The 19,721-nt window shown below is 35.8% G+C and overlaps 1 protein-coding gene across 5 annotated transcripts in view; it reads right to left on the reverse strand.

The window, feature by feature from the left end:
- The window catches only part of LOC100749773 (glutamate receptor ionotropic, kainate 2), a 292,766-nt gene that overhangs the window by 52,252 nt on the left and 220,793 nt on the right, over nt 1-19,721 (reverse strand). For all 5 annotated transcript variants that reach the window (XM_033323710.1, XM_024371152.2, XM_033323708.1 and 2 more), the window contains exon 6: nt 1,903-2,044. In XM_033323710.1, coding sequence (XP_033179601.1) covers nt 1,903-2,044 — 142 coding nt within the window. The remainder of the gene's footprint in view (nt 1-1,902; nt 2,045-19,721) is intronic.

Raw genomic sequence — 19,721 nt, forward strand, 5'->3', positions numbered from 1 at the left:
CTCGCGACACGATATGTCGATTCTATGCATCCATCTCCGGAGAATTTTATTCCCCTGCCCCTGGTCCTCTGTTACATGCCATTGAGAGAAAAGTTGAGAAAGAAAGAATATTGAGAGACGATCGGTGATATTGCACAAATCGCGCCCCCAGCTATTCTGGGACAACACGTACGGCGATTTCGTCTTTTTCCTTCCGTCCCGTACAATCCGAATCACAGAAATCCGTGCAGACTACTCGAACCTTCGGGATATTCTCTTTGCGCGAACAACTACAAAGAGGATCGGTCTCTTACGTGCATTAATGCAGGAACGTGATCGAGGAAATCGAACGAGGGACCTGTGTTCCGTGTAAACACACAGTCACACGTATATACGAGCAAAGTATTCTTTGGTATACCTTAAAATCTTGAATTTATACATTGTGGTGGTAAATTCATGACACAATAAAAGTCAGGATGATTCTATGCCACAAAATAAAAAGGAAATCAAGAACTATAAATAGAGTACATTCGAAGCTTTATTTCGGAGAAAATTGAGTTTATAAATTCAACGTCATTAATTTTATTCGTGTTGTTTGTGAGATCCATATAGGGAGGAACGGAAAAGGCAGAGGCATCGAGACTTTTTGTCAGTTAACAGTCAGTCAATGAGTGAAGAAATGAAAGGAAGTACCGTTAAGTGGAAGGCTGAAGTCTGTGATTACTTTAATGATCCCCCTGATAATTGGTTTTCAGCAAAATTAAAGAGAGAGAGCAAGATCTTTTGAGGATTACCACCGACAGGAAACGAGACATCAGTAGCGTTACGGTAATGGTAATTATTTCTATGAAAATATTACGTGCTAAGTATCCATCCTATAGACGACCTCTTGCTCTTCTTACAGATTCGATCGTGTAAAAAAATAAAGAAAAAGTTCCATCTTCTCTGTGTCCATTCTACAAACAAAAAAACGAGATACCGTTCGTCTTTCTTAAACATAAAAGATTCTAGTACATTGTAACTTGACGCAGATCGTTATAGACCTTTGCTTAAAAAAGGAGACAAAAAAGTAGATTCACGGATAAAACATGCTGGATAAAAGCGAGCAGTGGCAGTTCCTTCGTTTCATAATACCCACGCTTTTTTATTTTCTTCGTTTATGAAAAGAACAAACTTGATGAAAAGAACAACTTTATCGCGCGTTGCAATAGCGCTTGGCGACGACACTTTCAGCGACCTATATGCCCGATTCGGTGTATTGGCTCAATTGATTATTCTGTGTAATATAAAAAGCATTTATATCCATAAAGTATAAGAAACGAAGAAGCATAGAGTATTATAATAACGATATCCAATAATACGATGCATAAATTATGCAAACATTCGCAGTCCACTCATAAGGATTGAATAGTAATGCTATAAATTTTATTCGTGATTTTACGATTTTAAAACCACTGTGCGTCACTCGGCGTCGTCGAATGCGCATGTCGTTGAAAGTTCCATTATACCAGGGACAGTGTAATCTAGAACGTTCCCTCGTTGATTCAAACATCGATGGAAGACAATCTACGCTTCTGCAGCCTTGGTGCAGCCTTGGTATACCCTGTTATCGATTCCTTCTCGCTCACTTATCGATAATTTCCCACCCTTTTGGCCCAGACGCTTATCGATTCTGATCACGAGCGCACACCTCCGAGCCCATCGGAAAGCACAGAGAAAATTTGAGAGACGATAAACGAGGCGAACCCGTGAAAATTAGTTTATACGCATAACTCGCGTGTCTGACATGACAGTTCCAATTTCAGAGATAGGTTCTGTCGTGGAAAGGAGTGGCTGATTTCGGTATGGAGAGGGTGGGAAAGTTGAACGTAACTGGAATCGTGTCCAGCATTAATTGCATTCTCATCTAATTAAAAGACTCACCAGAGAGGTGATGAGGTAACTGTGATAGTCGCTCATCATTCCTATTTGCTGAGCCTGCTTCAACACATCGTAAATCCTCTCGGTAGAGCAATCCAGTACAATGTGCGACTCGGCCGAGTTTTTTATCTGTTTTAGCAACGGCCTGAAACAGAAGGTAAAATGTAGGTTAGTATATGTGTGAATGTGGCGAAGGCGGAACCATAACACGTCTCCCGCGCTTCATGGGTGGATATTTTTTCGCTAATTTTGCTATTAATACTAAGATTGTATGGTGGGATGTAACGTATACCAATACTTCTGAAAATAATATTAGTGTGTTACTGGATATATTCTTCGTACTTGTTGATATTCAACATCATTTTCCCATATCGGATCTTTCGCGTTGCAACATGTGTTGAGTTTTGATTGTATCGCAAGAAGATGTTCATATTTTGAACTTTCAATAAAGCTAAACGTGTTTCGTATATTCATATAATTCGTATGCGAAAAATTGGCACAGTGTGTAGCACGGATTAAAGTTACTGAAATCCTTTAGGTATATCGCGACTTATAGTAAAATTTTTAGATACGCGACTTCCTCGGTTTTAAGCATCGCACGGGATCTTCGCGAAAGCAGTCCCTGGTGCTTTCACGCCACCTCCTTTTTTACGAACTTGGAAATATTACGGTCGTTTCATGTAATTTTCGAACATGATGTTTCCGAGAAAGCGATGCTAGTACGGTAATTCTGCGGAAGCGACTGTAGTTGATAGAATATTCTATTGTGTTCTCGTCCCTGTAAAATAAATCTTGTACATTACAGGGAGAGAAACGTTTCATCTTTGCATAAATCACCATAAAGGTTCTTTTTTTTGCCTGATCCTTGATCCTCAAGAAAGTTTTAAAGAACATCATATTTTCTATGACCAATCGAGTCAAATAAAATAGTGAATATGTATTGCGAGAATCAAAAAATTAATAATTATGAATGAAAAATTATGTCTTTCGAATGAAAAAATCATTAAATTCAATTTTGTAATAATTAATGTTAATTTCATATTGCTACTCTTCATACAGATTCACTTACAATTAGATTTCCTATCATTAGAATTTCAATACCATTAAGTTGACTGGGAAATTCTGTCGTCAGATTTCGTTTGGATATTTGCTATTTTATTTGGAGCTTTTCATAAGTCATATTTTCATCACCAAGATATAAAACATGTATAAAAAAAGGTAATATTATCGGAGAAAGTACATGCTATTGATCAATTAATTGTTTTGCAACTATATGTATGTTAAATGGTGCATTCTGTGCGAATTATTGGAGCTAGCTTTAACAGCTATTATCATATGGAACAGTAATTTATATTGTTAATACACATGGTTGAATTTATCATCTTGATACATGTAACGAAATGATAGTATCAAAAATATATAGTTCCATCTAGTCAAATTATATTAATATCATAATGAATAACACTGGAAGAGAAACTTCAGAGATATTTCATTAATTTTTCATCACGAAATAAACAAACTTTCAAGCAAACCATGTTTCGCATTCTCAGCAGATTATAATAAATAATTTTCAAGAAGCAACAGCGCGTGTACTCCCGAACCGGACATCTTGTACTTCACAAAACGTTGTAAATTGTTTATCGGATAAAAAATGAGAAGATGAGGAAGGAGGAAAGTATAAAATGAAGGACAAAGAAGAACATCGGATTGGATACTTGATTGCGAATCGTGAAAATAACCATCCCAACAATGCAGTTTGCACGCATTCTGTTGGCGGTCCACCCGTTCCCACGAGAACGAAATAACTTCCGATTCCGGAGCTACGTTCCATGTACTTTTGATCAAAATTTCATAACACGAGCATCCTCTTCCCGGCCTTCCGCTCGCCTCCACTCATTCAACATGCACGATAATGCGAATCTCCTTATGCGCCCGGCGCAACTTGGACTGCTGCTCATTGCGCGAATTTTTCATGGGCCTTTACATAATTCAGCGGAAAGTCTCTTTCGTGTGCGTCGTTCCAGTGCTCCAGCGCAGCTATTCTTACGATGGCCGACAATCGAGCCAGGTATCTTTCGTCAAATCTTCCGCACAACAATGAAAACTGAAGACAGTGTGCAGAAACATCTCGTTACAGGCAAAACAAAGGAAAAAGAAAGAGTTGGACGTAGCCAAGTATAAAAGTACCCTTTGACTTGAAAAAGGAAAATCGTCACCTTCTTAGAATCGCATACAGTAGGTTTCGTGAGTTATTTGGACACGTTGGTCAATTTGTAGTAACAGTATGCGAATGTTACCAAAGAGTACAAATTATGAATTAAACCACTTACTATCTTTTCGTGGAATCATCATCATATACAAAGTATAAATATCAAAATATTTATTATATGTACTGCCGCGTACACTTGTTTGTTTAGATACCACTACACCGGTTGTATTAACATCGCAAGTATTTCTATCTTTATAAAACACTTTTCAATCTGTCCTATATTTATAAAATTAAGGAATTTAAAGATAAGAAACTTGTCAAGTAACAAACTAATTTTACGGTTTAACAAAAGTATCACTTATGTGCGTTCGAAAACTAATTTAATCTCACCACAATATTTTATTGTATGCGTGTATAATGATTATAACGAATAAAACGTTCGAGCCAGCTAGTTTTCGTCGAGTCTTCCACATAACGACGAAAACTAGAAACAATGTGCAGAAACATTGTATTAGAAACCGAACGGAGTAAACGGCAAAAGTTGGGCGGAGGTGAGTATAAAAACATTTATGATGTGGAAACCGTACGATGAAGAATACTTCATGATTGGTTGAATTTATGGGGGTGTATCGCGAGGCAATGTAGAGTGGTAAGTAAGCAAGATTTAACGAGTTGAAATGTAACGACCCTCCAGTTTTACCGGCCAAACTGCTCCATTGTGCGATTCACGACCTATTAATACGGCCATTAAGAAGTTTGAATAGGAATGATAAATCAGACTGGAGAGGCTTCTTTGTTCGTTGGTGTTCGTCCCTCGCGTAATCTCGTAAGACTCGAGGAACTGCGGTAAAAGCTGGCGACATTATGCTGGCTGATTTAAAAGCAGCCTGAATTTGTATTACATCGTTCTTAATTATTTTTACTGAATATATGGGCAAGGAAACTTGTTGGAAGTTATTTACTGTTCGTGTATTCGCAGATTGTAGATTTAGCAATGCAAATGACTCTACGTGATATATTATCTGGTTTTTGTATGTATATAGTCTTTATTGAAATAGGTAAAGAATGTTTTAGTAAATGTATTTCGTAATCTATTTTTCTTTTACATAGTAGTTCTAACATGGACACGTTAATGATTTATTTGCTTTATATTTATATGTTTCAAAATATTTGCGTTTTAAGATTCGTTGTAGCAATTCAAGCGAATTGCTTATTAACGTAATTTGATTGTTAAATTAGGAACTTTGTACATTGTTTCTATTTTATTTATTATATTCAGAACAATACTATCATTGTTAGATGATAGCCAGTTTACAAAAAGTTATATATTTTGCAAATGATTTCACAAAGTTATGAATAAATAATACTTGTCGATTAACATTTTCATGGAAGATTTTCTATTCAAGCATTATTCCAGAATAAATATTACGTAAAACATGTTCCGTACAAATGTATTCTTTAGAATATTTTTTGCGTCGCAGATACAATACTGGTTTATATATTAATCCTAGTCCTCGGCTCAGACACAAAAGTTTCAAAAGCTTTGTTAAAATTCTTTACTATTATTCACGTGAATTCAATTGTCCTGAGATACCTGAAGGCTTCAAAAAACATAAAAGAGTTAAGGGGAAGAGGAATTTTCAAGCAGATACTGTAATAACATTACTGAAGAGAATTCAAACGTAGCTGTGGCATGATGCGAGATACATAATGTATTTTGTATAACGTTTGACTACAAATTTGGCACAACTACATGTGGGAATCGTTTATTTTACATTAAAATCCCAACATGAATACTTGTATCAATAGAAGCACGGTATTGAATACGCATGCACGGTTCTGATTAATATTCCACCAAGTTGAATAATTATTATATGAATAAATAATTTGCTCGATGTATCTGCGTACCCTATTTTATCATGAATCCAAAATAAATATTCCTGTAATTCCATAAACCTGTGCGATTCTAAAGTGGATTTCCAAAAATTCAAGTTTAATGTGCTGCCAGATAATTCCTATGTTATGAATTATTTTTTGATATCGTAAGTCAACAGCTTTTAATGAGTTTGACCACGATTTATATTAATATTAAAGTTCTCATATATTTTGCGTTCTAAACTCATACTTCGCCAACCCTTCTTTATGACATTTCAGTTATTCACCAAATCACGATTTTGAATCTGTTAAATCCTCCCAGCGGACGCACCCCAAATTCCTTTTCTGACTTGATAAACCCTTTATGAATCACTATAACCAACCCCTTTACACGTCAAGATTCTATCTCTAAACCCTGACACCCTATCGGAAGATTAATTAAATTATAAATAAGTCCATCTTTAAAACTCTCCACAATGACTACAAATAATTGGTACTTTATTTTCAAGCTAGAAAATACTTTCCATTCCTCAACATTTTCTTAAGCCACTTTATGCAATATAATTATTAATAATATATATTAATAATAATTGTTATTATTATAATTATTTATGTAATACCTAGGTTTTATAACCAAATTATTTTTTAACATATAGTAGATACTGTAAGTAATAATAATCTTATCAATGGAAGACACGTGAAACACTCTAGTGATGGTGTTATATAATATAAGAAACAATACGTAGAGACAATATCTTTAATCATATTTAATCATACCTATAATCATATTCCAGGGCGACAATGGGAAATTTTCACAACTCGGGGGACCAACCTGCGAGCAATCATTCAACAATTACGAATATTCCTTGTGGCTGGAGCATCATTTGTCATTGTCCACTATCGCGTAAATATTATCTTATTTCACCGTCCTGGAGGAACAACTAGACGCTGTAAAGCATGGCTGAAGCAATTCTTCTTGAATCGTGCATCGTAAACCAGCGAGTCAATTTGGTCAGTTGAAGCACCATGATATAGCAGTGTAACTTTAAAAATGCATGTCCACTTTATGACACGGTGTCCGTTTAAATATTGCCCATAAGTGCGCGTGTTTTGACTATGTGCTTTGTGCTTTTATTTCAAAAGCAGTTTCGCGCTTCCTGGGCAGTGGATATCCTCGTAGAGTCACCGTGGCGCCAAGAAAATGCGCTTAGACGATTTTTACGCGCGACGGGATTACCTCGTTGATGGTGCCAAATATCCGAAGCTCGGCTAAACAGTACACAACGGTTCGTTTCGCTTTACAACGCGTCGTAAAGCAGCCAGGAGCCAGCCTCGCGATCCTCGAAGCCGATCGATCGTTTCCACGCTGCTGAGAACTTTTACGTAGTCATCGAAGACGCAGGGTAGGTAATCCAAGATCGAAAGCGCCGACAGCCGAGCTTATTCCGCGCAATACCCAGGAACAAGAAGGTATAAAGTTTGCATTGAGAATGATAAGGAATCGATATGAGTTTACAGAGGAACGAACCAGGTTTCCTAGCGCACCTGTTCGCGCACTGGTTTCTCCTTTTTCTATCCTCATCGTCGTTCCTCCTGTCGTCAGTTCTCCTTTCGATCCGGATCTCCTCGCCTCTGTCGTTTCTTCCCTTTAACTTAATGCTATCATCGAGGCTTTATTCTGGAAAGGTTCGAGCAGTTCTGGTACCGAGCGTAAGCCGACCAACGTCTCTTATATCTCTTTCTCTTCTGCTTCCATCGTTCTGTCGCTTTCTACTTCTCTTCTCTTCTCCCTTTTTTTCGTTCGTTCTCTTACTACTTCGCTCGGCTCGTCAGCGTTGTAGATGGCTTTCCAGATATCTTTCGAGATAGTCGTTCTCTCGGGAGGATAGGCTGCGACCGAAAGATACCGCTAAGAAATCGTTGGTGACAAGCCCAGTCTTACGGAATTTTTTAATCTTAAAGGAAAGAAAGTTCGACGCCTGCATCTCTCGCTCAATGAACCCTCCAGTCGGTCGTAGAAAGGATCAGATAAGAGATAGATGAAGGAATAATGGTTACAACGATAATCAACGCGCCCGTTACGGTGTGACTAATGAAGTACATGGTTATGAGTTAAGATTGATGATTAGACAGGGGAATGTAGTGACGTAAGTTAAGTATGATTTCCTTTCACACAGTGCGTAAGAGTTTCTATTGACTGGGGAAAGAAGGATGAAGTTCGTCATCCTCTTGGCGGCGGAATCACATTGCAAACAAAGATTTAAAAATTGTGTAAAACAAGTGCAAAGCGTTTACTACAGACAGTGGAGCGTATAAGCGAGAGTCATAAAAAAATTCTAATACGATGTTTAATAAAATATTTTCCATGAAACAATTGCAGCTTCTTTACTATCTTTATTAGTGTAATTTAAATTGCTGTTTAGGTTTCAGCAATACATTTTTACAATTTTATTAATTAAAATTTTACTCTTCGAGCAGTGACAAGGAAACACTACTAGGAGCAGTGCAAAGATACACGTTTGCGAACAAAATGCATTTACGACTGTAAGTGTACTTTACGAGTACAGTAGGTACCATATTTCAACGAGAGAATAACTTGGTTACAACTGCTTTAAATTTACGGTAAGGATGCTATATTATAACATATATGGATGATGGTTCCAAATATTTGAGCGAGAAGATTTAACTCTTTATGTTTGTAGTAATTCTGTACACTTACAATTAAAACTCTGATACTACTTATGAGTATTCCTTTCGTGGTACTTTATATATGTATGTATTTATGATAACCTGATAGTAAAAAATATTTGTATGTACTATATGTGTTAGATGTACAGTCTTCAATTATCTGTAATAAAGAAAATAGTAAAAAATAAGAATACAAGATTATATCGTAAAGTAATCTATGTAATAATAAATGTCATTTATAATGAATTATAGCTTCTAATTACAATCGAAGTTTCTTGTAAACCCAATATTTTATCGTCTACAAAACTGGAAACCTACGACTTTTAAAAATTGATTAAACGTATGTAAATCAACTTCCAGTAGCTTTAAACGCGTTACATCTCGCGCGAATTCAAATTAATCTACTACAGTACGAGTTACAACTCGCATCGACTAATTCTGACGCTGAACTTCTTTCAACGTACAGAATTTGCACAAAATTTGCATCAGCATACTCCGAACATACATTAACTCATTAGAACTCGTTTCAGAAGCCATTCTAATGTACAACTGACGTGAATTCATTGCAATCCTTTCAAGCTCTTAATAGCAATGTCTCGCGTTGTAAATCTAAGCATCGACTGGTTTGCTCTCGAAATTCTATGCGTCTCAATAACAATCGCTTTGCTTACAATTTGCCATACCATCACGCCCACGGCTCGCAACTTTAATTGTTCTAACGTTATTTACACGCGGTGAATTATTCACAAGCCGCTACATTTCAACCGCGCGTCGACACATGAAACGACGGTGGGTTAATATAGTCCGTATCAAACGGTCTAATGGACACTGGTCTGAACCGTGGCGAAATTAGGCCACGCAACTCGCCCGACAATTCCAAATTCATTTTACAGTTCTGCTAAACTTCCATCGCTATGGGGGAGGAAGTTAAATTTCATGCGCCGTTGTCCTAGAAATTGAACGGCTCGTAACAAAAACAACACTTGCCAAATTTGTCCGTATTTTAAATAATGAAAATTCATCGCAATACATTGTGGAATCGATGTTATAAAAAATTAGTTGGTAATTGCGGCCTCGTAATTTAATTAATTTCTTAATCTATTAACATATCATCTTTGATATGAAGGAGATGAAGGTCTTGAAAAATAAATCAGTTTCCATTAGAGCAGTGTTAGTTCCTGCCAGATTCGTTTTATAACAAATAAAACGAGGTGTAACAAGATAAGGAATCTTTAAAGAAGAAAGACTATTATATCCAAGGATTGGTAACCAGAGCGATGAGCTGACTCGCCTTTCTCGGTTTGCAAGTTCGGCAATATCGGCAGCAATCTTGGCAACCAAATCCACCCAAAAAGTTTCTACCTATCTTTTTCATGAATTGAAGGAATATCTTATTCTGATAATAATCCAGAAATAAGAATTTTTTGTGGAAGGGCAATAACAAGAAATAATTGTAAGTAAATACATTACGTGTATAGTAGTTTATTGTAATATAATATTCTTTCGCTTTCTTGGAAAAAACAAACCTGGACAAGGATTCAAAAACAATCGTTCGAGAGAATCGTAGGACGGACTTCCTCCACTTCTTTCCTTGTCGAGGAAACGCGTCTTTGAGGTGAGTCTTCCTGCGTCAGCCCTACCTTTCCACCAGCTTTTACAATCGATATTCGTTGATAGAAAGAAAAACTTTAAGAAAACCTGGCGTTTCTCTAGGAAAATGGATAGCGCAATTTTACGTAATGGAAGACGCCGGAGTAGGGGTAACATTTAATCGCATTCGATTGTCGACCAAACGTGATATACGATTCGTCGCGGCCACATTTAAACTTTTTCTTTCCTGCTACTATCCTTTTTTAAATGCGGTCTCAACGACTCTGGAACTCGGCCATAAGTACATATACCACCGTAAATTCACGTGCTTTAAGCGAATGTCCACTAATGCACACTGCTCAGAGGTAGGTAGAACTACTCGAGAATTTTGGAATGTGTAATATACAAGATAAGGGCTACGATAAAGTACATTTTATTTGTTTTTCTTTATCCAGGCAAATCGTATAAAATAGAACTTTCTGTGATCCAATATTAGTATATATAGTATATATATGTCGGGTTATCATTAGGATTTAAGGCGCGTAATGATTCTTCGTTTGAATTAGCCATTGTTTTACGAAACAGAGAATATATTTACGCGAATAAACAAGATTTTACAAAATATTATGAATAATGAGTTTAATAAATGATAAGATTAACAAACGTTAAGTTTAACTAATAATTAGATTGAAGAATAATAAGTTTAACGAACAATAAGAGGAACGAATAATATGTCTTACGAATAATAAATTTAACGAATAATGAGATTAACGACTGATAGGTTTTACGAATAATGAATTTAATTAACGCTATTAATAATGTTCCGGCGTTCAAACGAATCCACGGTCAACGGGATAACTCTTTACTATGCGTAGAATAATTTTAAACACAAAAAAATACGATTGCTGAGACACTCGGTAAATTGCTCGATGTATCACTTTCCAAGGCGATCACACGAATGAATATCTGATGAAAATCTTTTTCGCTATACGACTGCATTTGTTTGTTATATGCTCGCTGGAGACATCGAGAAGGTTCCAATTGTTGTTGCTAGGCAATTTCTATCAAAAGTTTGTTGTATACTCTTTGGAAACATCGAGAAAGATCCAAACGCCGTTACTAGGCAGTTTCTGTCTGGAGATTCCTAATACAACGTGTGTCCCATTATATCGATATCTCTAAAGTACAATTCTATGTGATTTCTAGGGAGAACAATACAACCGATCCACACCTTCGTCAGGCAAAACGTTTATCCCGTGACAGTGGCTAGGCAAAACGTTTATCCCGTGACCGTGGCTACGTTCGGCGACCAGTAGTCACCTCGAACCCACTTTCGCTTTCACAAATATCAAACAATTACAAATGACAATTGCTTAATTACAGTTATGATAAAATCTAGGCTAAAGCATTAGAAGGCTTCCTCAAAATTGCAAAGGGAAGGCTCCGGTTTTCCTTTCATCTCCGATATATATATATATATATATATGTACATCGTACATAATGTATCGTACATATATATATCGTACATAATGTATTTTACCTAATACTAATATATATATATAATATATAATATATATATATATATAATATACTATATATGTATATATATAATATATATAGTACATATATATAATATATATATACATATATACATATATTATATATATTATATATATATATATTAGTATTAGGTAAAATACATTATGTACGATAAGTCTACTATTATGATTATTAGTAAAAATTCTACTGCTGTTATATCTGGCGACACTCTACCTAGACCAGGCTACACACCGCGGGCAAGCAGATGTCTGCACATCTTTACTGCGTACCCTCAATAGTCTTAAGGACCTATCATAAATCTCAGGAATTTTCTTGCTAAGGTCCTTCAGACCGAACAAACATCTCTTTACTGAATCGTTTCTAAAACTTATTGTTTACTACAGGAAGACACGGGAAAGTTAGTTTTTCTCACGTATGATACTTCCCACTAGCAACTTTCTACCGAGGGCGGCTAAAACCCTTTCTAGTCCACCAACCTTTTTTTATCCAATCAGAAGCAATGTCTACTGCCCTCACTTTCCTAACCAAAATTGTCATCAACAAATCCGATGGTCCCTTGCGTTAGACATACCCATCACTAGCTTTCCTCCGACACAGCATTGTCACTTTACTTATTCTTCATCGTTAGAATAGTCAACATATCTTTACCGGGTTTCTCTCCTTAAATCAATCACTTACTTAACTTATACATACGCATCAGTGTAACTATCTTCTTTACAAAGTTGTTGGAATAAACATTAATTTATACGTGTTAAATCAGTGTGAACTCAATTGAACCACTCCCTATTATTCTAAAAGAAATAAGGAGATCGATCATTTCGTGGCATCGATTACCTAATCGTAACGGGAATTTACGACTCCCGTTGACGTGCTTTCTCGCGATCGCGTCTCTCCGCGAATGGTCGAATAAACAACTGCTGTATAAGAAATGGAATTAATCGAATATTGTGACTCAATAATTGCAACATTCTTCATCGACGCAGAACAAATTTTAATAAATAAAAAACAATTTTATATTTTTCTGTGTTGAAATATTGAACGGTTAGTTTTTTTAATAGAAGCCATCAGATGGGATAAGCGATTAACTTGACAATGAAACTATCAACAAGTTTATTTTTTTTTTTTATGAAACGTTTTAGGCAAAATGTCACGAGGGGAATACGATAACTGATAACGATTGAATTTGGACCTCGGGTAAAAGCTTTACTTTTACTGATAATATGTCATGTGTGAATGAGATACGCGTATAGTAGTTTCCATATGTAGTTTATTTTAAATAAGTAAAAAGTCATATATAAAAATTATATACATAAATTATTAAATTTATTTGATTTATTTCTACACTGTATCATTGAAGGAAATTTTCTTCCTTCTATGGCCAGACAATCTATCTGATTTGCTTACAAAGTCAAATTATTCTGTATACATTCTCGCCCACTACATTATTTAATTTGAAGATAAAATTTGACGAACTACCAAAGATATAAAATATGATGGTGTTCACATAAATAGAGAACATTTTTATACCAAACAGATAAATTAGATTAATTAAATAACAAATAGAATTTTGAAAGCCGTTCTACGTTTATGATACTTCAAAGTACAAGAAATGGATTTTTAAATCTTATATTACAGAAAAAAGGATAGAAATAAAACGTTTTATTGTATAATTGGCTGTTTAAATTATATAAAGAATTTCTTTACTCCTTCGAATTCTGCTTCGAATGCTTCGAGTAACCTGAAATTCAATAGGTAAGGACGGCACTATTTCCTGATGTAGTATATTTAGTCGTTGACACGTCGCGTCGAAACGTTCAATGTCGGAGAACTCTTCGGATTGTATACGAAATGAGCAGCGGGTAAATAAAACGCAATACAGAGTCAGTTAAAACTCGAGTTGTTTAATTTTGAATGATCGGATGTCTAACAGTTTCGCGGTTTGGCATCGATCTGGTGGCTAGTTGAAGCGTTTCGACGCCCTCTCGAGACAGGTACGAGGACCCAGACTTAACTATGAGGACTTGGAGGATGCGCGTAACGTAACCGAGCTTAATTATATCAAGGGCAAAGACCTTCGGCAAGAAGGAAGTGGAAGTCCTTCGATATTTAGCGAAAACTTTTCCACAGTGTGGAAGGATTCCTTTAAAAAAGGCGAACCGGCGGACGATGTCTGATCGAATCGATTTAAAAACCGATTCACAGAGTTCTTCTCGAGGACCGTCTACTTGGCTGAATGCGGCGAAATCATTTCAAGGAAGTTGCTCTTTATATCAAAAGAACGTGACTCATTCAATATTTTGTGGATTAACTATTCCTTCGAACAGTTCAGATTAGTTGTTTGTACTACGATTTACCTTTTTTCTCCATTCTTTCCGATTAATGCGGCGAAAATTAGTGTTGTTGATTAGTTTAAATAATTCTACATTTGACATTTTTTTCGTTTATTTATTATAATTTCATGTACTACTTGTTTTTGTTTTGTTCCACATTTATACGCTTGCCATTAAATTTTATGTTCCTATTATTTGATCAAATTTCATTTCCAAATCGGATAATGTAGTAGTCGGGGACGAATACAGTGTATCACAGAAGTATTCGTACTTTTCCAATTGCTGTAATTAGAAATCCAAATGAAAAATACTTATGACGCTGTATTTTTTATGAATTACGTAAAGACATGTAACATTTCTTTAGGTGTTTGTACTTAACTTGTCACAGGACGTCTTACGTTTAATAAATATCACTTTAGACTTTTGAATAAAATGTTGAAAAATAGTGTCAAACTTTGAATGCTCATGTGCACTATCAAATCGTAAATTTCTCTAAAATTATGCAGTTTGATGTCTTCTCGCTGCATATCCGCATATTACAGTCGAATTTCTACGAAATGTGTACGAAGATCAGACAACTGGCAAAAATATCTGGTCATTCCGCATGAACAACCCAGAGAGAGAGAGAGAGAGAGAGAGAGAGGGGGGGGGAGACAGAGAGAGAGAGAGAGAGAGAACTTTTGTTCCTTATAATGGATAGAATTAGTATGAACATCAGAATAAATTAGAACCTCCGTTGAAAGTGTCTGAAATTCCAATAATCCAGGCACAAATCGGATTACATTATCATAAATGAGAAGCTTTGCTTCAATAATATCTTCCGTGCTTAAAAGACACGTCCCATAATAATCTCCAAACTACAAACAGCTAATGTACGCGCGACATGTTATTTCTATTCCTTAAATCGTTCGAGAAAAAAAGCTTTTAGCTTTCTCCTCTCTTCCATGTAACCTAGAATTGCTAATGCATTTCCTGAGCATTTTTCAATGCTGCTGAAAGTGGTAGTTCGCATCAGCGGCGAGATGAAGTTTGTTTATCATCAAAAATACACGCTGGCTGTTTATTTTCAATTAACTTGTTTACCAAGGATTACCGTCACGTAACATTAACGATACACGGTCTTCTCCTCTTTCTTCCTTTTTCAATCTTCCCGCAGATATTCGCTTCTCCACGCAACGAGATATTGTTCTATCTCTCGACTGAATTTATGCAAATCTCGGCACCAGTTAAATGAGCCGTACGACGTGAGATTATCGACTGGTTAGGCGACCAAAGAAGAACGTCTCTAATATCAGCCGGATTCTCACGTGCATGTCGGTGGAAACTTAATTTCCGCTTTCTGACATCCTCTAAAGATGACCGTCGTACATTAGATACAGTGTCCGATCAAATAATATGTAAATGCGGGCACGATACTGTTCCTTGTGTAAAAATAAGAAAAAAATATATAACAAAATTCTTTCGAGTTCGAAAGTTTATCAAGTATACTTGAACATGGCTAATTCGGGACTGGACATGATTAGATATACGACAGCAGGTTATTCTACGTGTGGTTATTCTGCTAATAAGTCGGAAATGTCGAATACAATTTTTCCATTTAAGGTTTCATTTCTAAGAAAATAGAATTTGAAGATGTTTAAGTTAAGAATCGGCCTCGTATATGCGTATGATCAATTTTCAACTTTATTTTCTTCGGAAACAGAGCATTTTGTGAAAAAATTGTATTCTACATTTTCGGTTTATTTTTACATGTAGAATGATCTTCTGTCGATTATTTGATCTTGTCTAGCATGGAATTAGCCATGTTCAAGTCTATTTGATAACTTTTCAAACTTGATTTTTTTCAGAACTAACTAATGAAAAAATTTCATTTCATTTATTTTTCTTATCCTTACATGAGGAATTACGACGTGGCTGCTTTTAAATGTATAGTATTTTATGAGCGAAAATGAGAAAAAGGTGCCATATAAATATAGGCTCATAAATGATTCATTAGAAAGTTATAACAAGACTGTGGATGTTTACGTGAATTTATATTCTTAACGATGCAAGTAAAGAAAAGAACTCGAAATAATAATGTGTTTTATGTAATAATGTACCAGATTCGTTTGTTTTGGGAATGTTACTGTTATATGGCGGTGACGGACTTATAAATTGCTATTCAGGAGTTCATATTATTGTAATATCAGATATATAAAATAATACATATTGCATATCATTGGATTCGTCTTTTTTTAGCGTGTAAGAATATGACAAAAAAAATATATGATGCTACTTAAATAATAAAAAGTAATACATTTGAAAGCTTTTTTACATCGAAAAGTGCTTCATTTGATACTAATAAATTTTTGCTCGAGATATTTTTTATTAGAAATCATTCAGATCCTTAGTTTAAGTATCATATGAATTGATTTAAATGACACTGAGTTTGTGGATCTCTAAGTAACGTTAGTTAGTTGAAAATATCGTTGGAAATGCCCACAAAACGATTGGATATCGATTTTCGTTGACCGGAAGCGGCGCTGTTCGAAAATTGTTGGCGGAAATAATCAGTGGATAGAAGGACGCTTCCAATCGACAAGACTGTTAAATTACTTCCTCGTCGCGACGCGTTTCGCGCTCTTTCAATTAATTATACCAACCCAGATACAATTCATATTTCCGCAGGTAAGAATTTTGATGAAAGTCTATTTTCATGTTGGAGGATTTTGTTTGAATTTTATTTCATAATTTTTCAAATGTATTCGAGAATCTGATAATGAAGAAAATTTGCCTATTGTACTGTCAGAATTTGCTAATTATCAATACACCCACAAAAAGTACTGCTTAAATTAATTAAACAATTATGAGGTTGGATTCTTTTTCACAAAAACAAGAATATGATGAGTAAATTCATTTCTAAAAAAAATTAATCAATTTTTCCCTCCAACAATCCAATTAAATGAAATATACGCGAGGTGATTGCAAAATTTCTTGCATTTCAATTGCATAAACGAAACTTGTCACGAACAACGATTCTTCCGAATATAGCACGGTACTAATCGGATCGATAGATCACGCGTGAAATAAACCGGTGAACAGACGGCGTGCGAATCAGTCGTCGAATTCCTGACGAACAAGGAAACACTGTCCCCGTTGTTTCCACGGGATGAACGTACACGTTTATTCAGCCGGCATTAATTGTCTGTTACCTCGTTTTGCTGGTTTCGCCTTGTTTCACCTTTCATCGGTGTGTCCGTTCCCAACGTGGACAACGTTTCAACGTAGAACGACTGGATACCATGGAAACAGTGGAACAGAGACATACAGATACAGTAAGCAACCTTTAGTTTTCAAGTTAATCACCCATCGTGTTAGAAGAGAGAATCGTCCTGTTAGGTACAAAGACATCTCGTACGTTGGGTCTTCCTTTTCATGAATCGCACGAGACTTTTCTGATAATAGTTTGTTCACCATTAACGGTGGTTTCATTTACCATAATCTAGACTTTTACAAATATTAATATTATTTAATGTACAGATTATATATTGGCACAACCATCTACTTTATTGCCAATTGTTCGTTCATGATTCTACTTTGTCGATTCTGTAACAGACGTGGAAAAATTGATTTATTCCGCTGATCGATAGTGATACCATCGATATACCAGCAATTTTTGGTTCAACATGATTTGTTCGTAATCAGTAAACTGTGGATTTTTATGCACTTTTGCAAAATTGAAAGATTCAAAAGTGAACACAATACATGTGACATATACAAAAAATATACAGAAATATACAAAATATTCAAAGTAAAGTATCTGTCATGATATTATATTTAGACAATGAAACAGACCTCTATTTAAGTTCTGTTTCTTTATTTTCTTTCAGTATAATAATCAGTGGGAATATTTATAAATAACTATTCTTAAGAATTATAAGCTTTTCAGTTACGTTTTGTGCTTTTCTAAGGAATTTCTCTCAGCATCAAGGAATTGTTTATTTTTTCTTAGATGTTTTTTTATGTGGAATGAAGAGAAACACTCGTGTATAAGTTGTTTGAGGGAGTGTATTGAGAGATAGCCTGTAGCGATTGTTCGCTGAAGAAACCATGGAACTGGGCGGACAGACAGTTTTATGTAACACCGGGCACGTTAGTTTGAATATCTTACTGCCAGGAGGGTTTTAAGGTCTGAGAATTTTGAGAAGCGCACGTGAACTTCGCAAATTGGAAGAAAATCGGTCGATCGAGTCGAAAGATTGGAGCTCGAGTTCCGGTTTTTCGCTTACGAAGCTATATCGTATACAGCTCTGGATTCTCCAAGAGCTGCTTACTTTCCAGCGTAATATTTTGTCAATATACTATATTATACATTTAAGCCGGCATATGTATCAATTAGTATCATGTATATCAATTTTTTAATTACTAAAAACGATTTTTAATTATTAAAAGACGTACAGAATGAATCGCGTAATTTAATCGAAATTTTCTTTTATTAAGAAGTGTGGTTCAAAGATTCTTCTTTTTGTCGGGACTTTCAATACCACGTACAATTTGTTAGAAATGAACTTATTATTTAACCTATTATAGTTTACCCATAATGAAATGTACTATGAAAATATTGAACACTCATTTGTAAAAAATCAAACTAGTCTTGAATATTTTGGAGAAAAAGATAGGTAATAAAAAGTGTACTATAGCCATTTTAACTCTCAATAAAGTCATGTGACATCAAAATTACATATCTACATTTTTTATAAATATTATTAACTTTAGTTTCTCCACAAGCAAAAGAATTTAACGTAATTACTTATACAGTTCAACCTGTATGTCCCGCAAAATACTGCACCTTAATTCAAAAATTTACCTCATGACCACAAAAGTTCTCTCCAAACAGAAGAACGCCGCGAGAACAGGGTTACGTGATCACGCGCAAAATTCGGAGCTCACAGGTTACGTATGAAAGCATGATCCTCTGCAGGAGATGCCAGGATCGTCGTGCGCCGTAATAATAAATCGAGGTGGAAGAATTCTGTAGGAAACGGTTTTCGCGTGGAAAGCTTGATGCCACGCTCGAAATTAAGACCCAGCACCGTAGAGCAGAAACGAAAGGGTCGAAAAGGGTGGAACACGACGTACGTGGCCAGTAATAAAAGAAACCGTATTCCGGGCACCCAAAGTTTCTCTTCCGCTGGAATACGTTGAAACGCGAGAAGAACGAATTTTCTCGCGTCCCCTATAACTCTCACGGTGAGAGCCACGCGAAAACCAAGATAAATATCTCTTTTGCCTGCCGCGAAAACGTTCGCCCGAGGGATTTTATTCGCTCGAGATCGCGCGCTTTTATTCGCGGCAGGAATTCCAAGTTGCTCGGGAAAGCGCCGGAAACCAGCGTGTATTAAGCAAAAGCAAGACAAGTGCTTGTCCGCTTGATCACTGCCTACGTAGGTAAAACTTGCCGCACCCTGAATGTTCCGACGGAAACTGCCGCAAGGTCTTTCACTTTGGTGAATACGAAACGTTCCTTCTCTTAACAGTCGCGTGGTTACTCTATTCCCTTTGAGCGAAAGATGAAGCATAAGATATTAAGC

This window comes from Bombus impatiens, unplaced genomic scaffold (assembly GCF_000188095.3).
Source record: "Bombus impatiens unplaced genomic scaffold, BIMP_2.2 scf_1117, whole genome shotgun sequence".
Lineage (NCBI taxonomy): Eukaryota > Metazoa > Arthropoda > Insecta > Hymenoptera > Apidae > Bombus > Bombus impatiens.